Consider the following 19,537-nt stretch of genomic DNA (forward strand, 5'->3'; position numbering starts at 1 on the left):
TGTCATCTCATCTTCTGCTCTCAAGACTGAGATTCACACCATCAGCACCCCTGCTTCTCAGGCCTTTGAACTCAGTGAATCACACCACTGGCTTTCCTGAGTCTCCAGCTACAGAGAGCAGATTGTGGGACTTCTCAGCCTCCAAGTTCCTCATAATAAATATATTTCTATACCGAGAATGATATAGATGAAAATTAATATATTTGATAATACAAGGGAGATTAAACAGCATATATATCAATGATGTATATATCTCTTATTAGTTCTGTTTCTCTGGAGAACCCTAATACAATGCCCAAATTGGGTTTGTTGTTAACCTCATAAACACTATTTTTTGTAGATTAATTCTACTTTGATATATGAATTAAATGACTGTAATTTTATGCAATTACTTAAAGGAGGAAGCAGATATGTAAAACTCATAAAACATTATAAAAATCCTGTTTAATCTCCCTTGTATTATCAAATATATTAATTTTCTTCAAATGCCATAGTGTTTTAACTAAATATATATATCTCTTTTAATCATATAGATACATATCACAGTATCCTCCTATATCATAACATGAATTCAATATTTGAATCAGATAGACTCCACCCAAAACATGATCCTAGTATATTTTTTTAATATAATGCAACATATACTTCAATGAAATTATAATAACATTCTGGATGAATATTGAAAAACTTTTAAACAAATGGATTAAACAAGTGATAATTAAACAATACTAATTGAACAAAAATAACAATATAATAAAATTATATGATCAAGAGATGAAATCCAACAAAATTGAACTTTAAGGAGCCATCATAAAACAAATTCTATCTTCCTAAAAAAGCCCATTAGCAAGCCAGATGTTTTCCCATCCAAGTTTACTTTTGGTGAGAAAAATCAATGTCATGATGACTAGAATTCTGGCATAGTGATAATATATTATTATAAAAGCTTTTGCTAGGTTTGTATTAAGGGAAGTGAAAATATGAGTGATTTCATAATATCACACCCTAAAACCATGGCATAACCACCATCCAAATAATATACATGCTACTTAGAAGTTCCAGGTAAAAATAATTCCATAAGGTAGCTATGGAAAAAATATAAAATTTATAACGATAACACCACTTTGTGTTGCAACAAGGGATATTTATAGGTTATAAATTACTAAGGCTCTATGAAGCACTGCCTTTAAATATGTTATCCATAGGAAAATTCTAAATTCGTACAAGGTGGCCAATTCCTGGGAAGAAAGCAAATAAAACAATGTTAAAGTTGAATAAGGGAGAAAAACACCTACCGTCTCTGCTTTGTAAGAGCTAGAGATATGTTTGCTCTGTAGTTAGCAAAGAGCAAATAAGACTCTTTTTAAAAAGTGTTTACTTGGAGCCACAGAATGTCTGGCCTTCGGAGGCTGGCTTCTCTTTGTCTTTCCTCTTAATTTTCCAGAAATTGCCTTTTCTTATGGATTTCTGTAGCTATCTTCATAAAGGTTGCCACTCTAACACATTTTGTATTTAAAATTAAAAGAGAAGAAGGCAGAGGAGGGGAAGGAAGGGGGTACAGGGAGAAGCAGAACAATATTTCTGCGATCTTGTGTTTGGCCCACTGTGAACAAGTGCTTGAGTCTGCATTGCTATTTTCATACACCTGCAAATTAAACCACCAGAGGGAGCTTCTGCATTTCAGTCCTATTCATCATCATTAATTAAACTTAATATGAGTCCATTTAAAATCATTTAGTTCAGGACTCTTAGAGAAAAATACAACCTGAAGGCTGAAGTGGAAAATGTTTAGACATATAAAATCTTCATAAAAATCCACTTTTTTCTGTAAAACTACTATACTGATGCTGCAGTGCCAATGTGACCAAATGAGAAAAGGAAAAGCCACCCATAACTGTGGACTAATTTATTCTGAGTTGTCTTGTAGTCAGGAATAGGAAGAGACTGAAAATTGACCAAGGTAATCAGTTATTTCCCCTCTTTCTCTTTCTGTCCTTCCCTCCCTCTCTCTTTTTTTTTTTTTTTTTTTTTAATTTCCTCCCTTAAAGATATTTTTTCCATTGCTTCTCAGAGAGAGTGGAAGGGAGAGAGAGAGAGAAAGAGAGAAAGAGAGAAACATCGGTGTGAGACAGACACATCAACTGGCTGCCTCTCACATGGGCCCCAATTGGGGCGAGAATTGAGCCTGCACCTGGGATATGTGCCCTTGGCTGGAATTGAACCTGGACCCTTTAGTCTGCAGGCCAATGCTCTAGCCACTGAGCCACACAGGCTAGGGCCTCCCTCCCTTCTTTTATCCGTCCCTCCATCTTTCCCTCCTTCCTTCCACCCTTTTACTTTTTTCCTTCCTTCTTATCTTCCTTTTTTCCAATTATAAGGACACATTAGTTTAGAAAGGTCCCAGGACTAAATGTCAAAATATATATTCTAGTCTTTGTTTAACTACAGATTGCAATGTCAATGAATAAACTGAGCACTTGTTGTTTGAAAACCATAGTTCTAAGATATGGGAATACTGCAATGAACCCATTCTCAACATACTTACATTCTATTAGGGAAAACTAAAAATAGAAGATTAACTAGATTACTTTATGTCTTAAAAGAATGTTATTCAGTTAAAAATAGATAACTGACAGTAATGGGTTAGAATAAGCACTTCTTGAGGATGGGTTCAACATAAGAAGTAAAAGAACCAGGGGATTCAAGAACAACTTCTTGTATTTTTATTTTTAAATTTTTTTTTATTACTCTGTCTTTTTTTCATATGTTCTTATTGATTTCAGAGAGAGGAAGGGAGAGGGAGAAGAGAGAAACATCAATGAGAGAGAAACATAGATCGGCTGCCTCCTGCATGCCCCCTACTGGGGATGGAGCCCGCAGCCTACCCGGGCACATGCCCTGACCCAGAATCCAACCAGCGACCTCCTGGTGCACGGAGAACACTCAGCCAGCTGAGCTGCACTGGATGGGCACTTTGGGTATTTTTAGGCTGAAGCATCTGGGTAAATAGAAGTGTCAATATGTGAGATAGAGAAGAATGGATTTGGGGAGAAAAATAAAAGCCTCTTTGGAAATGTTTCGCTTTCTGTGACTATTATCTGTGCAGGAGTAGCTGTCCAATAGGCTGAAGTTATATGAGCTGAAAACTCAGGGGTGAGTTTGGGCAAGATACATAAGTGTGGTTGTCGGCATGTACTTGGAGTGAGTGTAGATGGAGGAGAGAACTGAAGGCGGACACCTGGGCACTCCAACATTTACAAGTGGAGACAAAGAGAAGTTGAAAAAGGTTCTGAGTTTTCAGAGAAGTAAGAGAAATCCCATGAGAGTGAAATATCTCAAAATACAGATGAAGAGGGTGTTTTATAAAAAAAGGAAATGATCAAATACATCCAAAGTGACTGACAGTCATGTAAAATAAAATGAAAATGATGAGAAACAAGACCTGTGAAAGTGTAGTTTATATGGAGAAGTGTGGCAAAAAGCATGGTGATTGGTGGGAGTACAAGAGATAAAAAGAAATAAGAAGGCAAAGACTGAAAATACTCAACTCTTTCAGAGTTTTATAGTACAGGAGAGCAAATTTATGGGGCAAAGCCTAGAGAAGGCATGGAGTCAAGTAAGTTTTGTTTTACGACAGTACATATTGCAACATGATAGCATGTTTAATGGCAGAGATCTGTTTCAGATCATTTGATCCAAGAGAATTCTATTCTAAAACAAGTGAGATATTTTTCAAAGTGTGTGAGACACGTCATTTAAACAAATAACCTGAACTTGGAATGCCTTTACTTCTGCAATTATCCATGGCTAATGAGAATTATGTTCACAGGCATTGGAGAAGCTAGATCCTGGTAAGGAGAGAAATAAGTGGGGGGAGGGACGAGGGAAGAGAGTAAATATTTTGAACATTTCCATGAGATAAAATAATCCTTGGATTAGAAATACAAGAGTAAGTCCTGGCCAGTTGGCTTGGTTGGTTGGAGCATCATCCCATACACCAAAAGGTTGTGGGTTTGATTCCCGGTGAGGCCACATACCTAAGTTGCAGGTTTGATACTGGGTCAGGGTGTGTACAGTAGGCAATGGATTGATGTCTCCCTCTTACAGAGATATTTCTCTCTCTCTCCCCATCTCTCTAAAAATAATAAAAATATATCCTTGAGTAAGGATTTTAAAAAAAGAAATAAGACATACAAGAGTAAGTGAGCTGAAATGGTAGGAAGTGACTACCATGAGATACATGAACTGCAGTTTCAGAGCAGGTGCAAGTACTGGTGATGGGTTTGGGAAGGCAGGAGGAGAGACAGGGTCATACATATGACCACATACACAGGTCGGACTAATCATTCCAGGAATCCAAGAGTCTTGGGTTCTTGATGGTCATGATGTAAATGGGGAAGCAAGGCACAATGGAGTTGTTTCTGGCAATCAGATTATAGATATTTACTGCTGGGGGAGTTGAAGGGTCATCTGAGGAGGCTGGTCATACCACTGGTGTACAAGCTGACTTTAAGCAAATAATTGATAAGCTCTGTTCATCTTTTGAATTAGGAAAAATGGACATACTTAACAGTGCAGCAGTGGGAATTTTGTAAAATATATATATATGTATGTGTGTGTTTCTGTTTTAACTGTGTAGAGAAAGTGTTTTATTGATAAGGACAATAAAATCTTGAACTAGAACACACTTGCCAAGTCTCTAATTTCTTGTCCTTAAGGAGTTCATAATCTAGTTAGGGAAGATTTCCAATGATAAAAATAAATTGATAAATAGGTAACGTTAACTTGAATACAATATAAGCAATGTCTCAGTAGAGTGTAAGCTATGTGTCAAAAGAATGTTATAAGCAGTAAGTTGCATAAAAAAAAAAAATCACTAGGAACCAGAGACATCAGGGAAGGAAGAAAAAAAAAAGAGAGAGAGGAATCCTATCCTGAGGCTGATAGCATGGGGATGAAATACAGCTCTAAACAGCACATACTGACTTGGTTCTACTAGGCAAAGTGTGATTCAATTATGTTTTTCAATATGGTCTCTGGGGCAGGGTGTACATTTTTCCTTATGTGATCATTGAGCTTTGTGACATTTTAAATCCCTTGAGTACGACAGTCTAATATTCTACAAACTATTGGGCTCTGCCACCAAGAGAAGAGGGCCACCCAGGAGTACAATCTCCATATTCAGGTGGCGCGAAACCACAGGGAAGGAAAGAGAAGTAGCCTGAAATCAAGTTCAAGAATAAGGGGACCTTGCCCAGCTGGCATAACTCAGCAGATGAGCATCGACCAATAATCCAGGAGATTGCAGTTCGATTCCCAGTCAGGCACATGCCTGGGTTGTGGGCTCAATTCCTAGCATGGGGGTGGGGGGTGCAGGAGGCAGCCAATCACTCTCTCATCATTGATATTTCTCTCTCTCTCTCTCTCTCTCTCTCCCCCTCTCCCTTCCTCTCCCTTAAATCAATAAAAACATAAAATAAAAAAAAGAATATGGGGACCTTAAAAGGCTAAGATCCTTAGAGACACAAATAAAAACTTAACCATTTCAGTTATCAAAGGGAGTAAGAAACCTACATTGTAAAAGTAAATATTTCTCAATGTAATAATTAGATAAAAATTTAAAAGGAGAATAAATGAATATGGCCATGTTTTCCCCACTTTTTCAAAGCTGAAAATATCTGAAGATGCTCCAGAAGTGGCATCACCTAGAGATTTAAAATGTTCAAAACAATACTGTTATTTCATCTGGTCCCAAGGTTTCATGTTTTCCCTTCTCCCCTGCGCTGGAATTCCTATCACCCTGGAATGAGCTTTCATAGGCTCTTCCTTGGAAAGATGCAAGAGTTTTCTTGCTGACATTCTTTCCAACACACTCTCAACTCTAATCCTCTCCCTTCCCCTCTCCCCTCTCGGATTAACATTCCTAAAGCACAGTTCCCACCCTACTGCTTCTCTGATCCAAAGCCTTCCTGGTTCCTCCCATTCCCTAATAAGTACAAACTAAAGCATTTCATAGGAATTTACAACTGAATCTTGAAATTTCCCAGCACTCCACTTTAAACTCTAGGTGCTTTTAGCTAAGCTGTGTTACTCATACTATCCAGAGCTGCCCTGTATTTTTCAGTTTTTGTACTTTTCCTCTTTTCTGCTTGCCTAAACGTTATCTTTCAAAGTTCATTTAAAATATCACCTGTGAAATTAAGTCAACCTTCACCTCTCAACTTGAGGTTATTTAGCAACCTTGCAAGCATTCGGTTTGCACATCTCAGTAGGGTTTGCCCGGTAGAAGCCTGGAACAGAGAAGAGGAAGCACTTTGCTTGGCTGTGTTTTCAGTTGTTCCTAATAGCTATCAATGCCTCCCCCTGGCCACTGGAACAAAGCTAAGACACATTTATGCAAATGAATTAGTATGTTTCTTCTCAGCCACATCATTTGCTAGTCATAATCAAATGACAATTCCAGGAATAATTTACATACCTCATTCCATATAGTATTCAAAGTATAACACTGTGCCTGCCTATTTACCACACTAAGGAGTTGTAGTTTTTACTGCCTTTCTTAATTTTCATATCTTCTGACCTATAAAGAACATTCCATGTCACATTCCTTTGTAAAAAAATTTGCATTGTCAGAAAATTGTTAGAAAGGTACTTCAAAGAGACACGGAGGACCGGGAAAATAATTTCAACATATCTAATAGACAGATGCTTATTATTCAGAATAGTTGAAAAAGACAAATGACCCAATAGCAAAAAAGTAAATGGATGAAGAATATGAATATCTAAGTCACAGAGGGTACTGGAGGACAGAGGGTAGTTGCTGTTGAGAGAATAGAATTGAGAGATGTTTAGAAGTCACACATACAGGGTCTTGATGGTCACATAAAAGAGCTTTCTCAACTCTACCACTGAAGGGCATTATATCCTGAGAAAATGAGGTTACAACTGAGTTTCCCAAATGCTATTCTGGTGACCCTGCAGATGGGATGAGGCAGGGAGGAAGACAGGGAGATTGAATGAGATTAGAATAATTAGGACACTTCTGCCTGCAACCATCCAAGTAAGATAATGGCTGCTCGTATAAAGGAGAGACTCAAATATATTTGAGATCTATTCTGGATATGAAATCAATAGAAATCAGGACTTGAAACTTTGTGAGAGGTAAAGAAGGTGTCATGGATGGATGATTCCTAAGATTCTAGGTGGATGTACTGAGCCGGAGGATACCAAAGAGGAACGAGGTTTGGGAGACAAGATGATGGGTTCAGGTCTAGATTTGTGGGTTTCAAAGAGTTTGGGGGCATTCTGAGAGAGTGTCAAGTCGAAACTGTATACATCTGACTGGTGCTCAGATTGCCTTGGATATATTCAAATAAGGTGGTAATTTAATCTGAGAAATCAGTGTCTAGCAGGCTGATGTCACGAAGGTCCCCAACATGACTTTAGGAATAAACCACTGTTTATATCACAAAAACCTGAAATGATAGGAGGTGGAAAATATGAAAGTAAAGAAAGAGAGAAAATGCATTACTGTTAACTACGTTCCTTTTTATCCTGGGAACTGTGGAAAATGGTAAAAAGAGGGGAAACTGAAAAGAAGGTACAGGTACTATCATCACCTAGCTACATATGGCTATCCAGGCATTAAAGAAAGCATTTTAAAAGGGGGATAACACTTTTTTACTTATTTCTAAATTTTCAGAACCAACTGCTTTTAGCTGTTTTATTTTTAAAATCCCTCATGCTTGTAAACTAAAAATGAATGCATACATGCATTTTGCTGTTATTTGTATTTATTCATATATTAATTTTACTTTGGTGTCTTTTTTCCCCCACCAATCTTAATATTGTACTGCATAGATGGAAGGTTAGTAAAGTTGAAAGCAGGAGTGTCCTTTGTTGCCTGAACAGGAAAAGACTTGTTCTGTATGAAATGTACTGATATCCCTTTGTTCTAAGGCTTGTGTGATGATGGTCAGTGTGAGGAAAAGCCACCAGCAAAGTCAGAGAAGGCCAGGCAGTGGGGTGGAAGGAATCTATGTATTATCTTCTAGGCTGGGACGTAGCGGTGGGACTTTTGTATACCCCTGTGTGGGCCCTCTATCAAGGATATTTATGCTTATAATGTGCTTTTTAATTGCATAGATTATATTGTTGATCAATAACTAATTAAAATGTTATGTTCTAATTATTAAATATTACAAATTTTTAATACATTTATGAAAGAGTCTTACCTTCATCCAAGTTAGTGGGAGAACACCAATCTACCCAAGTAATATATATTTTTTAACTGGAAGTTTTACATTGCTTTAAGTGTATGTTTTGAACTCAAGAATTCATCCTCATGGTTCCTTATGAATATTGCAACTCTCAGTTTGTATAGATAAGGAACTGAATAAAAATGATTAGCATAAAGCTGGAAGAATAATATACAGGCAGATATTTGTCTCAGATATGTCTGCTTTTCCCTCTATGGATATAGACCACTTTTAGAAGGTCAAGAGAATGCCTGGTTTTCTATATTCACATTGCTACATCTGGAAAACACACAATTCAATCAAATTTGCATGGTGTTTTCAAAGGAACTCAGTTTCTCAGTTGTTATCCTATGGTCAATTTTAGGGTGACCAACCCTTTAGTGATGTGAGGGGATCCATCTGAGGTTCACAGCTGTCAATGATCTAGCTCTAAACTTAAAGCTACCTGGCCAGACACCAGGCTACATTGTCTTCAACTTCCCCTAAAAGTAATTTACTTGTGGACAAAGGCCCAAATAAATCATGAAACATACCTCTGAGCACCATTTTCTAAAAAGGTTTTAGCAGAAAATCCATAACGTGTCCAGGCAAAAAGGTGGTTTTGGTTAAATATATATATTGGAAGTGCCCTACTTAATATAGCTAATGAACATTTTAAAGTACCAGGATTTATCAAAATCTTTGACACTCTGATATACATGAAGAAAACCTGCAATACTATCTAGGAGATGTATATTGTATGTTGTTTTTCCCCAAATGTAAGATCATGAAATATTTTTTAAAAGAATGCCTACTACTAACACCTAAAAGAACACTAGTGAACTACATCAAGTAATTTTTAAAACTTCCTTAGATAAACCATGAAGATTCTGCGAACCAGAAATATGTCTATAGAATCTAAAGGGCATCTTTTAATTCTACTGACATATTTCAATTCTTGCCTCAGTCCTGCTCCAGCTCCTAAGCATCTCTGGTGGCCTTAGTGCCAAATGAATATGTGAAATGGACGCTTGATATTTGTCTTCCTAGACTGAAAACTAGAGAGTGGAAAGCATGGTGCAGGACCACTCCCCAAATTATGTAAATCATATGCACTTCTACCAAGATTTGTTTTCAGTGTTTCTTATTTTTGTTTTGCTTTTATTTATAATAACCTAATTTGATAAATGGGATTTTTGACTGGGCCTAAGATAAATGTAGATATAATTATTAATGATACCAGAGTATTTATCTGTATAAAAGTTGAAATGGAAGCATTTTGTGCTTTCATTAAAAGAATCATAGATTATCGCAATTGTCTTGCTGTGCTCTCATGGATATATGAAATGTTAGTAATTTAAAATTCAATGAAAAATTGTAAATGTCTGAAATTAAAACTAATTCCATGCATTAATCAAGAAGTTTCTACTGTGAAGTCAGGAAGTCATTTCATTTCAAGAAATGTTCCCAGGTACTTTATTAGGCACTGGGAGTACAAAAACATGAAAAAGATCCAGTAAATTCTTGGACAAGCTTCCAGTTTTTTGTGTTAAGTGCATATCATAGAAGAATATTCAGGTCCCCGTGGAGTTGAGGGGAAAGGGTGAAGTAGTTTAATCTGGGACATGAATGCAAGGGAGGATGGTCAGGAAAAGGAAAATGATATTGATAAGTGAGATCTAATGGTGTCATGGCACAGACACCATGACAAGGAATTTGGACACAAATAAGGCAAAGGTAGAGCAGAGAAATCAATTTGGAGACACTTCTGATAGTCCAGGCAATGCAGGTGAAAAGAAAGGCCAGATTTACTGTAGATTCATCAAGGAACTCATATGTCCACCAATAGTTAGACTCTAGGGATATCACAATGAACAGTCTCTGCCCTCTGGCACATGCAACTCAATATAATATATAAACAAAAGCCCTAGCTTGTTTGGCTCAGTGGTGAGAGCACTGGCCTGTGGACTGAAGGGTCCCAGGTTCGATTCTGGTCAGGGGCATGTACCTTGGTTGCAGGCTCAATCCCCAGCTCCGGGAAGCAACCAATTGATGTGTCTCTCACATTGGTTTCATTTTCTCTCTCTCTCCCTTTCACTCTCTCTGAAAAGCAATGGAAAAAATATCCTCAGGTAAAAATATATATATATACACACACACACACACAAATAATTAAATAACTGTATGTATGCAAAATGCTGTAAAGGAAAAGCTATGGTGTTACTAGTATATATGACAAAATTGGCTAACCTTTTCTACAGAAGCCAGGGAATGCTTCCCAGAGGGTGCAGTGCCTAAAATGAGACCAAAATGAAAGTGGCATTGGAATTGGCTAGATAAAGGTTTGGGGAGGCATAGTTGGGAAAGAGCTTATTTCCAGAAAAATGGAACTGACAAGAGTCAAGTGAGAAGACTGCATGATGACAGAATCAAGAGAACTCCAGCATGGCTAGAACAAAGAATTATTAAAAGTGGTGTGAGTAGTAAAGGCCAGACGTGCAAAGCTCTAAAGGTTAATATAAGGCTTTTAGATTTTATTCTAAGGTCAACAGGAAGCCACTGAAGGTCTTTAAGCATAACCTATTTTATAACTTGGAAAGATTATTCTGACTTCTGTGTGGAGAACAGACTAGACATGCTGAAGTGGTTATGAAAAGTGAGTTAGCCTAATATAAATTCCAACAGGACAGCTGCATACCCAGTTGGTATATACCCAATGTCTAGCAGTGCCTGGTACACTGAAAGCATTCAATGCATATTTGTTAAATATTTGGATAAATGAATGAAATTATCTACCTATTCATGTTTATCTGACCTGAAAATATCTTGAATGAGCAAAGCCATTTTCAAGGTATAAAGTTTACTATCTGTAAGGAAAACAACACCTTTAATATATGGAGCAAATCTTTCTCTGAAGGACCTTGAAGCATTGATGATAAAATATCTCTAAAAACATTTTTGGCGTCATTTGGATGACAGTGAGAAGAAACATTGTCCCTCTGAATTCCCAATCTCAAGGAGCATATGCCAACAAAAAGAATAAAGCTATAAATGGGAATTATTCACCAGAATATATTGGTTTTCCATTTGTATGAGTCAATTTTCAAAATTATACATTATAACTTTTTATAACAGTGTTATTGTTATACAATTCATGTACCATCAAATTCGCCCTTTTGAAATGTGCAGTTCAGTGAATTGTACTACACTGAGAGAAATGTATAACCATCACCACTATGTAATTTTACAATGTTTTTATCACATCCCTTCACAAAAAAAATCCTAGAGGCATTAGCAGAAATTTCCACAATCCCCCATGGCCCCAGCCCCCTGATAACTACTAACATACTTTCTGTCTCAATGGATTTGCTATTCTAGACATTTCATATGAACAGAATCATATAATATGTGGTCTTTTATGACTTTTTCCACATAGCATAATGTTTGTAAGGTCCAATCATGTTGTAGCAGGCATCAGGAATTTATTCCTATCTTACTGCCAAATAATATTTCATTGTATGATTTAAAAATGATTTTATTTATCCATCTGTCAGCCGATGAACACTTAGATCATTTCCACTTTTGAGATATTACAAATAAAGCTGTCGTGAATATCTATGCATGTTTTTTGTTTTTGTATTAAATTCTCTTGGGTATACACCTTGGTCTGGAATTGTTGAGTCATATGGTAACTCTATATTTAACTTTATGTGGAACTACCAAGCTGTTTTTCAAATCGCTGCACCATTTTACAATCCCTCCAGCGAGGCGTGAGTGTTCAGATTTCTCCACAGCCTCAGCAAGGTTTGTTACTGTCAATTGTTTTTATTGTAGCCACCCTTGGGGGTGTGAAGTGATATCCCATTGTCCTGTTGTTTTGATTTGCATGACTAATAATGTAGAAAATCTTTTCTAGAGACTAATGATGGAGAACATCTTTTCATATGTTTTAGTAACTATTATATACCTTTTTTGGAGAATGTCTATTTAAATCCTTTGCCCATTTTCATTAGGTTACTTTTTATTGAGGCGTTGTATAATTGTCTTAATTAGTGCCTCCATGTAAACTTTAGCTTGAAGAATGTAATACCTGACAGCAATATCTTATTTCTGATTTTAAAGCAAATGTTTCCAGTAATTTCATTATGCTCTTGGAATTATAATAGTTCAAACATTTTTCAGTTTTCTATTTCTATGATGTTTTATCTTTAATTTGTGTATTTGTAACTGCAGAACCAACTCAAAAATGGTCCTATTCTGTTTCTAACAAGATACTGAGTTGTTTTTGGGAGACAACAGATCAAAACTGCAAGTCATGCATCTGAGGCATGTACAGAAGAGAGAACTTTGACCTCCAGCTGCACCTGAAGCAGAGCATCGTTATAGCCCTTATAGTAAGTACAATATTAAGTAAAAATGAAAAAAACTACATATAATTAGAGATAATTCCCCTATTAAATCACTGAAAGAGTATGGAATAATGTCTTACCTTCTTTTAAATTTTTTAAAATATATTTTTATTGATTTCAGAGAGAGGGGGAGAGAGAGATAGAAACATCAGTGATGAGAGAGAGTCATTGATTGGCTGCCTCCTTCACGGCCCTACTGGGGATCGAACCTGCAACTCGGTCATGTGCCCTGTCCAGGAATCAAACTGAGATCTCCTGGATCATAGGTTGATGCTCAACCACAGAGCCACACCGGCCAGGCACCTTCTTTTAATTTTTTGGACAATTTTTCCAATACTTTCTATTTTACTGACGGGAGTTATAACTACATAACTTTTGGCACTATGGTAAATCATTGTTAGAGTCCTTCTCTATCCAGTTGGAGGATACAGGTGTCCTACCCCTAGATCAGAACTTGGAGGTCACCTTAACTTATTTCATGTAGCAGAATACCCATCCATGTTGATGACTGTCAAGAGGGAAGGCGAGTTGTGGGGTTGGGTGAAAAAGGGGGTTAATGGAGAAAAAAGAGAATATCTATAATACTTTCAACAATAAATATAATTTTTAAAAAAAAAAGAAGTACAAGTACAAATTGGTACTTAGAAAATATTTATGGGGATATAAAGTACAGCATAGGGAATATAGTCAATAATATTGAAATAACTATATGTGGTGCTAGATTGGTACTTGAAATATGGGGGGATCACTTTGTAATGTATATGTTTGTCTACATACTATGCTCTACACCTGAAACTACTAAAAATAATGCTGAATGTGGTTCAAGTAGTGATCTTACAAAGAAAGCATCTATGGAAGAATTGAATAAAATAGGAGCGAATAGCCTAGATGGAAGATAGCAGGCCAAGAGGCAGAATAATAGTTCTCATATATCTGACGTCCAAGATGGCTGAGACTTATCCCCTATCACCAAAGCTTACGATCTAGAGTGCTGCACATGGCAGTTTAGGGTGTAGATATTCATTCACCAAAAAGATGAACCTTCCAACGACGGCTGTCCACAAACCCCATGGGCCACTCCTCTGGGGGATCTTTGTCCAGATTCCCCTTTATAGGCCTTCAGACCTTTATAAGATATTTAACAAATATCCCTTTCTTAGGAAATTAGGCAGAAATATAGAATTACGGTTATAAATAAATAATAATTACTTGAATAATTATTCTCAAGTAATTCATATCATAATATTTCTCAGAAAGATAAAATCACAAATTAATCATGTAACATTTTCAAAGTCTTACAAAATATTTATTCAAAAATGATGCAAGCTTGTTATCTAACGTGTTACTAATAAAATTTAGACATGCCTCATGAGGGACATGGTTCTTGATTGGCCCTCACCACTGCCAGTGATTTCAACCTCAGGAGGGGTTATCAAAGGGCCAAATAAAACTCCTCCTCCCACCATGATCCAAATTTGCAGGGGCAAATTTCCAAAAAGATGAAGGATTCAGATCTCATCTGGCATATGTTTCTCTAATGGTTTAAACAGAAGATATTTTTTTATTTTCTCAGGATATTGAGAACATTTTTTTTCCAGTTGAAATTCATCCAACAGAAATATGATATATCAGGTGCCTCTATGGATTTCTTAAAGTGGAAATATGTATTTACTGAGATTAGACTTAGAAGTACTAGATCTCGGAGATTGCTTTGGGAATGTGAGAAAGTCATTATTTGTGGGCTTTCAGTAATTTATTTTGAATTTGTTAAATTCATTGATGTGTGACTGGTTATCAAAGCTTGATAAATAGCTTATAAATCACTTTAGAGTTGGCAGAAATAAATATTAATGAGTCAATTTTCAAGGAATTTAAAGTCAGTTTCTCCTTTTTCTGTCACTATAAGTTAAAAAGAGAATCTCAGTTGTTTCATTTAGAAAAGACTCAATTTTTTAGTAATAATTTATGTTTATTAAGATAGTCACAGGGCTGTTTATGACATGAAATCAAACTATTTACTTAAAAGAGAAGAATGTACTTTGTAAATCCACCATGCAATTCCATATGACAAAAGTTTTGTTTAAAACATATTTATAAAATATAAGCACAATGATGATTCTAATCTTTTGAGATACTCAAGTAACCTGCTTCCCTGAGGTTTGCTCAATGCTGGCCTCAGAACAGGGAAAGAAAAAACTTAATTTTGTGAAGCTGCCATAATTTTAAAGTGCATAATTATGGGCTTATAATCAACAAACTTAATGTATAAGGCTAATCTTTGAGTTCTAAAAGATCAGACAGTGAATATGGAGCGGCTGCTTACCTGTTCCGATAATTTTTGCCCATCCAGGTGAGCCCGCATCACAGCATCATTAACAAGCAAGTGGAAGTTCAGGAGCACGTGTTCAATGTCATATGTTCCGTGCATGGCATCTGACAGCTCTTCCAATGACCGGATGTATGCATGCCAGTGTGGATTGAGCTCTGCCATGTGTGCCAAGCAGCCTCTCACGACGTTGAGGCAGAACCCCATGCAAGGCTTCCTGAGAGTCAGGCCCTGGCAGTGCGAGCAGTACTGCATCCTCAGCAGGGCTCGGCCACACTCCCTGGAGAAGGGCAGATGGTCTGTGGTATTGATGACTTCAATGCCCAGATTCAGTGCCTGCAGAAACGTGCGGCTGGGCAGCAGCGACCTCCCCATCTGCCCCATTACTCTTTGGGGGATGTCACCAAACGGGTTAATGTCCCGGCGAGCCATCCGGATGCATTCTGAGTATTCCAGGGAACTGTCAGTCACAGCAGGGTTAATGAGATGACTGTAGACCAGAGGGAAAAGACTGTCAAAGAATCGGTTCACAAATTCTTCAGGATTAACATCCGCACCGAATAAATAGAGCCCTACATCAGTGAAGAACTCCTGAACTGAAGCAGCAGCCTCTAAGGCCATGTTCCTGTAGGTGTTGCAAAAAAGTATACTGGTATAATTTTCTGCTTGTCTGATGAGAGTTTCAAGGGTTTCTGTAACAAAAGCAGAGGCAAAGGATGGAAAAGCTTAGTATTCATGTTAAAACTGTTCACCCATCTGCTCCAGGCGGCAAATGAGCTTAATGCATTGAAAATAATTTAAGGGTCTAAATGAGGACACTCAGCCTACAAACCCAATTTAGCTTTCGAAGGATAATGGCTGGTCAATAGTGAGCATTACACACAGCACACTTGTTTTACAGAAATATATTTCCAAGAATCAAACACCTTTAAAAAATATAGAAATAAAAATAGAATTCACATGTATGGTATTTTCTTATTTTATCCCAGAGTCATTCATAACCCACTAATGACAGAAAAAAAAAAAGTATCATTGAGAAAATAATTTCCCATCATGAGTCCATTATTTATAAAAGATAGTGATATTAAATTCTTGATTCAACACCTGCTGTACTCTTATATTTTTTCAAAATCTTTTTCAGAATGAAAACTAGTAGACTATGCACTCATTGCTCCAAAGAGAGTATAATTCCCAAAGGAAGCCTGACAATCTTTGGACCTCCTTGCATGTTCAAATTAAAAGAAAGGAAAAGATTTTATGATTAAACCACTAAATTGTCAAACCTTGTTTACACAGTGGGAAAGTCATGGGCAACGCTAATTGATGAAAATAAATAATTGCACGACCACCTTCTCTCTCAACTATCGTCTGTTGGTTTTATCATCTTGTCTTCAAAGACTTTACTGTGGGACATTTTATTTTTACTTAAGTAATTGATACTTTCAAATCAATTTCTCCACAGAAAGAACAGAGAATAATTCATCCACAAATTAAGAGAGGTTAATAGTAATCAGCAAGTAAGTGTTATATTTCAAAATGATAGCTTTAGGTAGCAGTTGACCACCTTGGATACACTAGTAATTACATTTCATAATTATCCTAAATGGGATACTAGACTATATCAGTATATAATCAATTATAAAATACATCAATAAAATTATCTCCCATAGCCCCAATCTTATAGTTATTTTTAATTAGGTTGTAAAAGACCACACAATAATTCAGTAATAAAACCATTGAATATATTATAAAAAGAGTTGGAAAAACAGTAGAATAAAATTAAATAAAAAGCATAGGTGCAGGGAGAGCTGGTGAAATGGAACTGTGTCATGAATATGCCATAGTACCTAAAATAAACTAACCACTTTCGTGAAAAGCACAGACAGATAAAACACAATATCATGTATCCTGATCCTGTTCAGTCATGAGACTGACTCAGGTTGGGTTCCAGAATTTAGTGTGATATATCAAGGTGCATGCAATCGTGTCTGTTCATCTTAAAACCCATATGTTGAAACGTAATCTCTAATACGATGTTATTTAGAAGTGGAACCTTTCAGGAGGCGATTAGGTGTTGAGGGTGGAGCCCTCATGAATGGGATTAGTGCCCTTATAAAAGAGATTTCAGAGTGCTCCCTTGCCCTTTCTACCAGGTGAGGACACAGAGAGAAGAGAGTTATCTGTGAACCAGAAAGTGGACTCTCACCAGATAATGAATCCATGAGCACCTTGATCGTGGACTTCTCACCCTTCAGAACTGTGAGAAATAAACTTCTCTTGTTTATTAAACCACCCAGCCTATGATATTCTGTTGCAGCAGCCAGAACTATGAGAGAAATTCTACTTTGCAATTAAAGGCAACAGATCTTAAAGGCTGTTGCAACTAAATTACTACAAACTCAAGACTGTTAACTAGGCAGAACTCAGAAGTTACCTATGCATCTCTAGTGCCCACTGAAGTAAAAGCTGTATGCTAAATCTCAATTAAAATGTAATGAAATTGGATGGTAACTGAAGGCTTCAACTGAGATTAGCTGCTTTGCCACTTGGGAGAGAATTAATACATGCTTTCCCCAAGTTGGCCTGATCATCTGGGCTGCTGGGGAAAATACTGATTGCCAGGTCTTTGCACTGTGGGTTCTCACTCACTAGGCCTGTCTTGATCCAGGAGGGGGGGATTTATTTTGACTTGGCCAGTTTTTGAAACATTGCAATTGTAGATATCTATAAAATGGTTTTTTTGCTTTTATAATGGTTCAACAAGCATTCTACCATGACAGTCTGACCCCACAGCTGCAGTGTCAGCCACTACTAAAGCTTTGACAGATCCACGGGAATGCGTGTGAGAAGCAAATTAAACTTCCGTGGTCAGAACTAAAATAAAACTGCTAAGCTTATTTATTATCAATAGCATAGGCTCATTTTTCTCAGCACCTTCTAAGTGGCTATGAACTGTGAGATAGGTTGCCTTTTTTTTTTTTTAATTTAAAATAAGGATAGGTTAAAGATACCCATACATCACAGGCACTATTACATGCTTTGCTAAGGTGCATGCTATAGGTGAGTGTGACTGATACCTGCCATGTTTCTCAGTGAAATAAAGGTTGCATGCTACCCCAGGCAATAGAACAAAGATTCTATCTGACTTCTGCCAACTCTAAATAATGCTCAAATACACAATTTTTTAAAGTAAAAAACAAAATGTTTCTTTATAAATTCTACTCCCATTAATTTATAACTTATTCAGGAATATAGGGAATTTATCTTTTCCATTGCTATAGCTAACAGGTTGGCCAATTAATTTTGTATAAAAGCAATATTGAAGAGAATATACTTGATATTTAGCTGCATCCATTCTAAAATATGAGTGCAGTGCTTCCAAATATCATTTCTTTGGAAGACTGTCCTGCACTACACGCAATAACCTAATTTGATTACTCTTTGAGTCTGTAATTAAAAAATAAATTTCTAAAAATATTCTACAATGTTGATTTTATTTTATTTCACAGTAATTTTCTTCTGCTTTGTTTTTATTTTTCTTTTAACAAAATAACTAAAAAACTGAAGAAAAATTTTAAGAAATGTATTGCAGCAACATTTTAAAACTTTTCCTAATAGCACATGCATTAAAATTTCAGTTTTTATAATTATGCATTAATTTTATTACCCTTTGAATGAAAGATTATATGTTCTCAAACTTCAACATTCTGATCATTTCCTGAATAGCTAAACACACAATGGCTCTTTAAAATGAATGTATTCTGTAAAAGCTTTTTACTATTCTATTAACTCATCACAATATAAGTTATTTTTCTTTTTTCTTTTTTTTCTTTTTCATTTCAATCTTCATTAAATCTGATGTTAACACATTCTAGTTATTGAATTACCTAAACATATGTTAGGTATGTATTTATTTTACATACATATTTCATGATTTTATGTACATATTTGTGATTATAAATGTTTCTTCAATCAATGACAAAAACTGTAAACACATGTTCTATATACATTTCATTTTTTAATGTGTAGAAATGAACATTTGTGAAGTTTTTGGCCCTAATAGGTTCATAAAATTTTAATATAAAAATTCTAATATCAGAAGCTAAACAATCTAGAAGCCAAGCTATTGAATTATTTGTTCATACATTTTATAAAAAGTTGGTAAAATCAGAAGTTAAATTTACTAATATTAGTTGTATCAACTCTGAATTTGCAGAACTATCACCTAGTTTTCCTACTGTGTTCATCACAGAATTGAGTGTTTCCATTTTATAAAATTAATATTTTTATTTTAACAACAGTTTAAACTTTTTAAAAGAATTGTCAAACAAAATATTTTGCTGCAATGCAAAAGAATAATTCACATATAAAATCCTAGTTTATAAATCCAAGGTAGGTTAGGTGCTGAATAATTCATCACATTTACTGAACTATTAAGGAGACACTAAACAGTTCCTTTCATTACAAAGTTTTAATAAATAAAAAATGCCCCTCATTCAAGCTATACAAATAATAGTTTTCTATTCATGTGGTAATAAAGGTGGTAACATATCTTGAAAATAGAT

General features: G+C 36.0%; 1 protein-coding gene across 3 annotated transcripts in view; it reads right to left on the reverse strand.

Annotated features, from left to right (window-relative positions):
• The window catches only part of GPC5 (glypican 5), a 1,126,386-nt gene that overhangs the window by 891,623 nt on the left and 215,226 nt on the right, over window positions 1–19,537 (reverse strand). For all 3 annotated transcript variants that reach the window (XM_081130889.1, XM_081130890.1, XM_081130891.1), the window contains exon 3: window positions 14,970–15,664. In XM_081130889.1, the coding sequence (XP_080987015.1) occupies window positions 14,970–15,664 (695 nt within the window). The remainder of the gene's footprint in view (window positions 1–14,969; window positions 15,665–19,537) is intronic.

This window comes from Miniopterus schreibersii (genome assembly GCF_964146895.1).
Source record: "Miniopterus schreibersii genome assembly, chromosome: 2".
Classification (NCBI taxonomy): domain Eukaryota; kingdom Metazoa; phylum Chordata; class Mammalia; order Chiroptera; family Miniopteridae; genus Miniopterus; species Miniopterus schreibersii.